Source organism: Procambarus clarkii, chromosome 19 (genome assembly GCF_040958095.1).
Source record: "Procambarus clarkii isolate CNS0578487 chromosome 19, FALCON_Pclarkii_2.0, whole genome shotgun sequence".
NCBI classification, from domain to species: domain Eukaryota; kingdom Metazoa; phylum Arthropoda; class Malacostraca; order Decapoda; family Cambaridae; genus Procambarus; species Procambarus clarkii.
Genome location: NC_091168.1, coordinates 36,511,832 through 36,522,722, shown reverse-complemented (window position 1 = coordinate 36,522,722; position 10,891 = coordinate 36,511,832). Strand labels below are relative to the sequence as shown.

At 50.4% G+C, this 10,891-nt stretch overlaps 1 protein-coding gene across 1 annotated transcript in view; it reads left to right on the top strand.

Annotated features, from left to right (window-relative positions):
• Positions 1-10,786: 10,786 nt before the first annotated feature.
• Positions 10,787-10,891, top strand: part of LOC138366424 (uncharacterized) — a 63,086-nt gene continuing 62,981 nt past the window's right edge. Inside the window, exon 1 of the mRNA XM_069327471.1 lies at positions 10,787-10,835. Within this exon, the coding sequence (XP_069183572.1) occupies positions 10,787-10,835 (49 nt within the window). The remainder of the gene's footprint in view (positions 10,836-10,891) is intronic.

Below are 10,891 nucleotides of genomic sequence, written 5' to 3'. Positions count from 1 at the left end.
ATGTTGCAAGGACCGCGCAAGATAGCGAAGACAGTAGCGATCACGGCGGTCCTGGAGAGACAGGAAGCCAGTGTCAACATACAAGCTAAGGACGGGAGTCGAACGAAAGGCACCAGAACTGAGGCGCAACCCAGTATGGTGTAAAGCATCAAGACGGCGAAGAGTAGAAGGAGAAGCAGACGAGTAAGCAGGGCAACCATAATCGAGCTTAGACAGGACGAGAGAGGAATGTAAAGCAAGGAGAGTGCGCCTATCTGCCCCCCAAGAAGTATGGGACAAGACCCGAAGGAGGGTAAGGGCCTTAGAGCACTCAACACGGAGGTAAGAGATATGGGGAGACCAAGACAAACGAGTGTCAAGGAATAACTCCAAAAGCTTCGCGGAATCTTTGTATTCAAGGGGATGACCATAAAGTGACAAAGAGGGACGAAGAACAACCCGTTTCCGCGTAAAAGTCATGGCACAAGTCTTAGAAGTAGAGAACTTGAAGCCATGACCTGTGGCCCAAGACGACACGGCATCAATTGCAAGTTGAAGCCGGCGTTGAAGGAGAGGCGAATCATCACCCTGACAACAAAGGGTAAGATCATCGACATAGAGAGCAGAGAAGACACCAGAAGGAAGAGAGGAAAGAAGACCATTGAGGGCAACCAGAAAAAGAGTAGTGCTCAGAACACTACCCTGGGGCACACCTTCGTATTGCTGAAAAGAGGGAGACAGAGCGGTACCAAGGCGCACCCGAAAGGAACGACGAGAGAGGAAGCTGCGGAGAAAGAGAGGGAGATGACCACGAAGGCCAAAAGAATGAAGTTGAGATAGGATATGATAACGCCAAGTGGTGTCGTAAGCCTTTTCTAGGTCAAAAAGGACGGCAACAACGGAGGTCTTCGCAGCAAAAGCAGTACGAATATAGACCTCCAAGTTCACCAGGACATCTGTCGTGCTGCGGCACTTGCGGAAACCAAATTGAGAAGGGGAGAGGAGGTGATGGTGTTCCAGGAACCACATCAGACGAACGTTAACCATACGTTCAAAGAGTTTGCAGACACAACTTGTGAGAGCAATAGGGCGAAAGTCCTTAGGGGAAGTACCCAGAGACCCCGGTTTGCGAACAGGGAGGACAACGGCATCGAGCCAGTCCTCAGGGACTGACGACGACTCCCAGATCCGATTATACAGACTCAGTAAATACTGAGACGTGCTCGGAGGGAGATGGCGAAGCATCTCATAATGAATACCATCGGAGCCCGCCGCCGTAGAACCGCAGAGGGCCAGGGCAGAACGAAGTTCAGAGAGAGAGAAGGGATCATTATAGGGAAGCTGAAGATGAGTGCAGAAATCTAAAGGACGAGACTCAAGGACAGGTTTACGAAGAAGGAAAGATTGGGGAAGATGAAGACCAGAGCTAACAGAAGAAAAGTGGGAACCCAGTTCGGAAGCGACCTGCAACGGGTCCGCCACAAGAGTATCATGGAGGTGAAGGACCGGTGAAACATCGGGAACGAACTTACCCGCTATCTTGCGGATACGCTTCCAGATCTGGGCCAGAGGGGTTTCGGACGTAATTGTCGAGACATAAGATGCCCAACATTCACGTTTAGCCGTACGGATGGCCCTACGGGCCACCGCACTTGCTTTCCGAAAGAAAAGAAAAGAATCGGTCGTCTGCCTACGGCGGTGCTTCTTCCAGGCTGCACGCTTACAGCGGACAGCCCGAGCACAGTCCGCATTCCACCAGGGAACGCACTTCCGTGGACCCCGAGAGGAAGAGCGAGGAATAGAGCGGAGGGCAGCGTCGAAGACAGTGTCATGAAAAAGGAGGAGAGCGCGAGAGAGGGGCAGAAGGGAGAGGTCAGAGAGAGTAGCACTAAGGGAAAATAGGGTCCAGTCCGCCTTAGCAAACTGCCACCTAGGGAAAGAGAGGGAAGGGCGAAAAGAGAAAAAGGAAACAATGATGGGGAAATGATCACTTCCATGGAGGTCATCAAGAACCTGCCACGTGAAATCTAAGTAAAGAGAAGAAGAGCAGAGAGAAAGATCAAGACAAGAAAGGGTGCGAGTTCGAGAGTCCAAATGAGTGGGCTCACCAGAATTCAGAAGAGACAGGGAAGAAGAGAGGAGAAACGGCTCAAGGAGGCGACCCCGGGTATTCGTCAGAACGTCACCCCAAAGAGAATGACGACAATTGAAGTCACCCAGCAGGAGCACAGGCTCCGGCAAGGAGTCTAGGAGGTGTTTCAAATCAGGAAGAGAGAGCGGGACACTCGGGGGGAGATAAATGGAACAATCTGTGTACCATTTCCCCACAAAGATACGAGCAGCAGAACAATGGAGAGGCGAAGGAAAAAGTAAAGGAACAAAGGGAACATCAGCCCGAATCAAGAGAGCAGAAGAATTAGAAGCCCCAGCAATGGCTGGGGGGGGGGAGAGAAAGGAATAGCCACGAAAACGACCAGGACGAGCACCAAGCATTGGCTCCTGGAGACAGACACAAAGGGGCGAAAACCGCGAAACCAGAAGTTGGAGTTCGAGGAAATTGGCGTAATAACCTCGAACGTTCCATTGAAGAATAGACAACGACGAGAAGAGAAAGGACAAAAACAGAGAACAAGGAAGAAACAAAGGCGAAAGAGCAACAGAGCACGTTAAAGAATATCAGGGTCGGGATCAGGGTCAGCAAAGTCAGGGTTAGGGGGCATGGGTAAACTGAGCAAAGACGGAGGGAAGGAAACGGGAGAACAGATCAGAGGCGGGCGGGCAGGGTCCGGAGGAGGAGGAGGAGGAGGAGGAAGAGGAGGAGACAACGGAGAGGAGCCGTCAAGGACAGCAGCAGGAGGAGGGGGAGTAGAAAGAGGGGAGTGCACCCCAGCAAGAGCAGCAACCGAAAGGGAAGCAGGGTCCAAAGAAACCTCCATAGCAGGAACAGGGGGCGCAAGTACTGAAACGGGAGGGGAAGGAGCAACAGAGCCAGAAGGAGGAGCTGAGGAAGAAAGCGAAGCCTTCTTACCCGCCGGGGAAGAGGAAGGAGAGGAGCCAGGCTTACGCTTCTGACTTAAAGAGACCGGTGTCCCAGCAACTACGTACCGGGCAACGGATTCCAGTGTCTCAACCGGAGAAGCCGAACGAGAGCACACACGACGGCCGTTAGGAGAGCAATGGACATCTGCCCGCACCGACAGGCGGTGGGGAGAGCTGATAGATGGAGGAAGAGGATGGGAAGGAGGACCGGAGGGGGACGAGGAAGAAGACACAGAAGACACGACAGACCGGGTAGAAGGAAGGGGAACCCTAGACAGAGGACCAGGAGGAGGATCCTTCGGGAGAGAACCCGAAGGAACAGAGGAGGGGGCAGTGGGCGCATCAGGGTCCAAGGCCCGGAAACGGTTGTGAGTCTGAGGAAGGCGGGAAGGACGAGGAGAGGAAGAGCGCAACACGCGAGCATAAGAGATATTAGCATAAGGCGGGAGCCGGCGAACCTGGCGCCTCGCCTCAGGAAAAGATAAACGCTCCCGGTGCTTCAGGTTGAGGACGGCTGCCTCAAGCTTGTAATGGACACACGCACGGGAGAAGGTAGGATGGGCCTCACCGCAGTTGAGGCAACGAGCCTGGGGAGAAGTGCACTCCGACTTAGAGTGACCTTCGCCACCACACAAAGGACAGAGAGAGACAGTCCCGGAGCAGCGGAGGGCACCATGCCCAAACCTCCAGCACTTGTTGCAGAGCCGAGGAGAAGGAATGTACTCCTGGACAGAGCACCTGGCACCAGCAAGAATGACAGAGGGTGGAAGGGTCCTACCATCAAAGGTAATCTTCACAACCCGGAGGGGTTGACGGCGACTACCACGAGGGGGACGAGTAAACGTGTCCACCTGGAGAATAGAATGGCCCTGGGCAGCGAGGATATGTCGAATATCGTCGTGGCAGTCGCGCAGGTCCCGAACACCGGTTGCAACATGGGGCGGGAGCAAAATAGTGCCAACACTGGCATTCAACTGAGCGTTTTTCGAGACCCGAACGGGGGTCTCGCCAAGGCAGGACAAGGCAGCCAAGCGGGAAGCAGCATCCTGAGAAGGAGCAGCAACGACACGTGTACCGAGACGAGTGGGGTTGAAAGTAATGGAGGCATCCACGGAATCAATGAGATGTCGATGAAGGGAGAAATCGTCAGGAGGCGCAGAATCAAGAGGGAGGAGATCAAAATATTTGGCCCACGAAGCGGGACCAAACAAGGCTTGATAGGTAGCAGAACTGGAAGGAATCGAGCGAGGGCGGCCGTGACGAGGACGGCGGTGAGAACCCCCAGAGAGAGAGAGGGGTTAAAAGGCGCAGTAGTTACAACTAGAGAAGGAGCCGCGCCAGGGGACGAGGTAGTCACCACTGGGGGCTTGGGGCTCGACCCAACCACAGAGGAGGGAAGGGAGCCAGGGGAAGGAGTCAGAGAGGCCAAAGGAGGAGCAAGGTCGGGGCCCAATGCAGCGGAGGCTACAGAGCCCGGTCTTCCAATACGGACCGACTCGGGGGCTTGGTCGCCCACCCCACGAGCCTGAGAAGGGAAGCTAGAAGCAGCCGAAACAGGGGTTTTCATCGTGACGAAAAGAAAAATTCACTCACGAATGTGCCCCCACACCCACCATGGAGCCACAATTAGAGGCAGGACACCCAACAAGAAGCTATCGCCGATCTTGTCGGGGCCTCCTAGGGGTGCGTCGTGAGTATACGCCCCACAAACGCCACCTTAAGAAACCGACAGTCCGTCGAGATCGGGTTCAGTGACGAAGTGGGGATTGACAATAAAAGGTTCCCCTCGCTCTCGACGTCGGGTACTGCAGTTCTACGGGTGCATGAGTATGCCTCCTCAAGCACCCGGGCGTCAAAATAGAAGAAGTCCATGGAAGAACCAGAACGAGCAAAAGGTCGGCAGGAAACGGCAAGCAGATAGGAGAAGAGGGGGGAGAAAAACGAAACAGAAGGAAAAGGAAAAGGTGCCCAGCAGAATTGGAGAGGACGGCAGCAGGAGCACAAGGCTAGAAAAGGACAGAGGACTGTCCGAAGGAGCATCACACTCCGGCAGCCGCCCACGAAGCCCCCACACGGCGACAACGAGCTGAGCGGGGAGGGGGCCAGTAGCACAAAACGTTTTGACCAGGAGGCAAACGTACCCAAGACTCCCCCCTACTCCACACTCCCTCCATGCCGGCTCCGTCATCAACCAGCCAACTACCATTCCCAGCTTCTGATTGGTGACTCGCTGACTGCACACCTGCACTTCTGCACCTAAACGCCTTCTACAAGTCGATGTCTGGGCTTGAACCAGTCATTGAAGTCAGAATATCCTTGTGCTCTCAAGCCGTGAACAACTAACTGATATCCGCTATCAGGTGGATGTTTCTCAGCTAGCGCTATATTCTCAGCACCTGTTTATCACTTCGTCTCTATATTGTAGAGTAACGTCATCCCTATTCTTCATTTATGTTATATGTTTTTGACTTGTTTGTTTGCACTGTACATTGCCAAGGGATTGTCTTTGTTTTTAATTTGTTTTCTATATTAATTAAAGTTTTATTGTTCATACAATGTGTTTTACGTGTCTTCCCTTACTTTACCATGTTTTGCGTGTCTTCCCTTACTTTACCATGTTTTGCGTGTCTTCCCTTACTTTACCATGTTTTGCGTGTCTTCCCTTACTTCACCATGTTTTGCGTGTCTTCCCTTACTTTACCATGTTTTGCGTGTCTTCCCTTACTTTACCATGTTTTGCGTGTCTTCCCTTACTTTACCACAGACCAACAGCCAACCAGTCTATCTTTTGTGAGAGTGACTAGGCACTGACACCAGTCCTCAGGAGGAGTGCCGAACATCTAAACTCCTACACTTTCCCGTCACAGGACCAATACTGTTTCTGATATGTAAATGATCTCCCAGAGGGTATAGAATCGTTTCTCTCATTGTTTCCTGATGATGCAAAAATTATGAGGAGGATTAAGACAGAGGAAGATAATATAAGGCTACAAGATGACTTAGACAAACCGAATGAATGGTCCAACAAATGGCTGCTAAAGTTCAACAAGAGAAAATGTAAGGTAATGAAACTAGGCAGAGGAAACAGGAGGCCAGACACCGGGTACTGAATGGGAGATGAAGTCCTTAATGAAACGGACAAAGAGAGAGATCTAAGAGTTGATATCACACCAAACCTGTCTCCTGAATCCCACATAAAAAGAATAACATCTGCGGCGTATGCGAGGGTTAACATAAGAACTGCGTTCAGGAACCTGTGTAAGGAATCATTCAGAACTTTGTATACCACATATGTAAGACCAATCCTGGAGTATGCGGCCCCAGCATGGAGCCCGTGGCTTGTCAAGAACAAGTCGAAGCTGGAAAAAGTCCAAAGGTATGCCACTAGACTAGTCCCAGAGCTAAGAGGCATGAGTTACGAGGAAAGGCTGCGGGAAATGCACCTTACGACACTGGAAGACAGAAGAGTAAGGGGGGACATGATCTCTACCTACAAAATTCTGAGGAATTGACAGGGTAGATAAAGGTAAACTGTAACAGGGGGTGGAACACGGACAAGGGGGCACAGTGGGGAAATTAAGTATCCAAATGAGCCACAGGGACGTTAGAAATTTTTTTTCAGTGTCAGAGTAGTTAAGAGATGGAATGCATTAGGCAGTGATGTGGTGGAGGCTGACTCCATACAGTTTCAAGTGTAGATATGATAGAGCCCAGTAGGCTCAGGAATCTGTACACAAGTTGATTGACAGTTAAGAGGCGGGACCAAAGAACCAGAGTTTAACCCCCGCAGTGCGTGTGCCCCTTGTCTTAAATAGTCTGTCCTTATCTACCCACAGCAATTCCTATAGAATCTTGTATGTGGTGATCATGTCCCCCCTAACTCTTCTCTCTCCCAGTGATGTGAGGTTTAATTCCCGTAGTCTCTCCTCGTAGTTCATACCTTTCAGTTCAAGTACCAGTCTGGTGGCAAGCATATGAACTTTTTCCAGTTTAGTCTTATGCTTGACTAGATATGGACTCTATGCTGGAGCCGCATACTCCAGGATTGGTCTGACATATGTGGTATTCCAAGTTCTGAAAGATTCCTTGCACAACTTTCTAAAGGCCGTTCTTATGTTAGCCAACCTGGCATATGCTGCTGATGTTATCCTCTTGATATGAGCTTCAGGGGACAGTTCTGGCGTGATATCAACCCCCAGGTCTCTCTCTCTCTCTCTGACTCTTTAAGTATTTCATCTCCCAAATGACAAGACGTTAGAAATAATTTTTTCAGTGTTAGAGTAGTTAATAAATGGAATGCATTAGGCAGTATTGTGGTGGAGGCTGACTCCATACACAGTTTCAAATGTTGATATGATAGAACCCAGTAGACTCAGGAATCTGTACACCAGTTGATTGGTCCCGCCTCTCAACTGTCAGAGAGACAAAGCTCAACCCCCGCAAGCACAATTAGGCGAGTACACACACACACACACTGTTACGGCCGCTCTGGGTCACAACCGGGTTCTTTGATGGTAGAACCAAAATGATAGTATCCGACCCCAAGTTGGTAGTACGCTTTAGAGAAAGTGGCTATGTAGTGCATAAAAAGGGAAGGGATGAACAAAACACTGTTCCTTCCGTCAAGGTATTAAACATCTTTCCACCACTGTTAAGTATATATATGTACACCGTCACCATAAATAATATATGAAGAACAGATAGGCTATCACTACACCTATGTACAATCCTTTCGCTCAGGATATCAAACGTGTTCACATGCAGAGTTCATCAATCCCCGGTAGTTCTTCACTGTCCAGTAGCGTATCCAACCTTACTGGGAAGAACACCGGTGAGTTCACCTGTACGAGGGCCAGCCCACTGACAGTGTCACGAGGTGCCTGTACCCCCACGACCGCTCTCCAGCTACTGGCTGGCAGAGTACCTCAGCCACACGCTGAGCGGGGGTCACAATACAGGGGTAGCGATCCCCTGGCAGCAGTCTCTAGCGACCAGCTAGCAGCACTACTCAACAGGCACCTCCCTGTCGTCAGTCTCTCCCCTAAGCCAGTCCCAAAGGTACGCCGATCTTTTCAGCACTAACACACCTGCAGCTACCACACAGCTTCATCGGCGGCGGCTTACTTGGTCGTTCCAGGACCATGTAGGGAGACCGTGGACGGCCCAAGATGAACTGCTGTTTCCAGTACCGCTGCCCCCAGACGTCACCTCTGAGGACACAAAAACGTCATCAATGACCTTGCCGGTACTGGAGAACTAGGAAATACCACTAACCCACTGGTGAGTTGACATTGTGTTCTGTAGCACACACTAGGTGGCGCTGATCTTGATGCGTCACCTCACCAGAGGTCACTCACGACGACCCCCTCTGGCTGACCCAGGCAGGAATCTTCAGCCATTTGCAAGTACTCGATAACCATCACCAGATGGCATTGTCCACATTACGTACTATTCCCGGGAAGTTCGGGTCCGGACTCTTAGATGGCGCTGGAACTGCCACTCTACCCCCCTGACAAGGGCGACGAGTCCGTAACACACATACACACACACACACAGCAGCATATGCCAGGTTGGCTAACATAAGAACGGCCTTTAGAAACTTGTGTAAGGAATCTTTCAGAACATTATATACCACATATGTCAGACCAATCCTGGAGTATGCGGCACCAGCATGGAGTCCATATCTAGTCAAACATAAGACTAAAATGGAAAAGGTTCAAAGGTTTGCCACCAGACTAGTACCCGAGCTGAGAGGTATGAGCTACGTTGGAAGACAGAAGAGTTAGGGCATGATCACCACATTCAAGATCCTCAAGGGAATCGACAGGGTTGATAAAGACAGGCTGTTTAACACAAGGGGCACACGCACTAGGGGACACAGGTGGAAACTGAGTGCCCAAATGAGCCACAGAGATATTAGAAAGAACTTTTTTAGTGTCAGAGTGGTTGACAAATGGAATGCATTAGGAAGTGATGTGGTGGAGGCTGACTCCATACACAGTTTCAAGTGTAGATATAATAGAGCCCAATAGGCTGAGGAACCTGTACACCTGTTGATTGACAGTTGAGAGGCGGGACCAAAGAGCCAGAGCTCAACCCCCGCAAGCACAACTAGGTGAGTATAACTAGGTGAGTACACACACACACGTACCAAGTCAGCTCTGACTCAAGGGAGGGTAGACATTTGAGGCCGCACTCGTCGGATAAGGCTTCATATTTTGGGACATCAGAGGGATACAAGGGAACATCGTTGCTGAGTGATAGTACGAAGTGTAACACAACGATTAGAAAAAGAGCAATTTCATTTATTTAAATTGCCCCCAAGTAATTTCACTAGCTACACAAGAGGCTAGTGCAAAAGCTGGAGACGCAAGCAGGAGTGATAGGGAAGGTACCCCATTGGATTACCTGAGTACCAAAGCAAAAGAAGTCAGCGAATCACTGTTAGGGGTGAGTTCTCAGATTGGCAAGGAGTCATGCAGGGTTCAGTCCTTGGACCTATACTGTTTCTGATATATGTAAATAATCTCCCAATGGGTATATAATCGTTCCTCTCATTGTTTGCTGATGATGCAAAAATTATGAGGAGGATTAAGACTGAGGAAGATAGTATGAGGCTACAAGATGACCTAGAAAGACTGAATGAATGGTCCAACAAATGGCTACTAAAGTTCAACCCGAGTAAATGTAAGGTAATGAAACTAGGCGGTGGAAACAGGAGGCCAGACACAGGAAACAGAATGGGAGATGAAGTCCTTCATGAAACGGACAGAGCGAAATATTTAGGCGTTAATATCACGTCAAACCTGTCACATAAAGCCCACATAAAAAGAATAACATCTGCGGCGTAACATCTACAAGGCTGGTTAACATCAGAACAGCCTTCAGGAACATGTGTAAGGAATCATTCAGAACCTTGTATAAAACATATGTAAGACCAATCCTGGAGTATGCGCCCCCAGCATGGAGCCCATACCCAGTCAAGCACAAGACGAAGCTGGAAAAAGTTCAGAGGTATGCCTGTAGGCTAGTCCAAGAATTAAGAGGCAGAGTTTCGAGGAAAGGCTGCGTGAAATGCACTTTAAGACACAGGAAGACAGAAGAGTAAGTGGAGGCATGATCACTACCTACAAAATTCTCAGAAGAATTGACCGGGAAGATACGGATGAACTGTTAACACAGGTGGTACGCGAACAAGGGGTAGAAACAGAGTACTCAAATGAGCCACAGAGACGTCAGAAAGAACGTTTTAAGTATCAGAGAAGTTAACAGTTGGAATGCATTAGGAAGTGATGTGGTGGAGGCTGACTCCATACACAGTTTCAAGTGTAGATATGACAGAGCCCAGTAGGCTCAGGACCCTGTACTCCTGTTTATTGAAGGTTGAGAGACAGGACCAATGAACCGAAGCTTAACCCCTGAAAGCACAACTAGGTGAGTACACACACACACACACACACACACACACACCTCACACCCCCCCCCACCTCCCCACACCCCCCCCCCCCCCACACACCCCACACCCCCCCCCCCACACCCCCCCCCCCCACACCCTCACACACCCCACACCCCCCCCACCCCCACCCCCACCCCCCCCCCCCCCCCACACACACACACCCACACTAGCGGTTACTCGACTCTTCCCTACAGCTTGCCTGAGAGAGTCCCTCAAGGTTGCTGCCCCACAATAGTCAGCCTTACCAGGAAGATAACCTAATTCCCGCCACCTCCAACCCTCAGGATGAAGGGGAGGATGGGAAGGGGCAAAATGGGAGAGAAATATGGAACTGGTATGGAAAGGAAAGGAAGAGGAAAGGGCAAGTTGACACGGAAGGGAAGGAGACGAGAGAGAGTAGGTAGGAATGAAAAATGA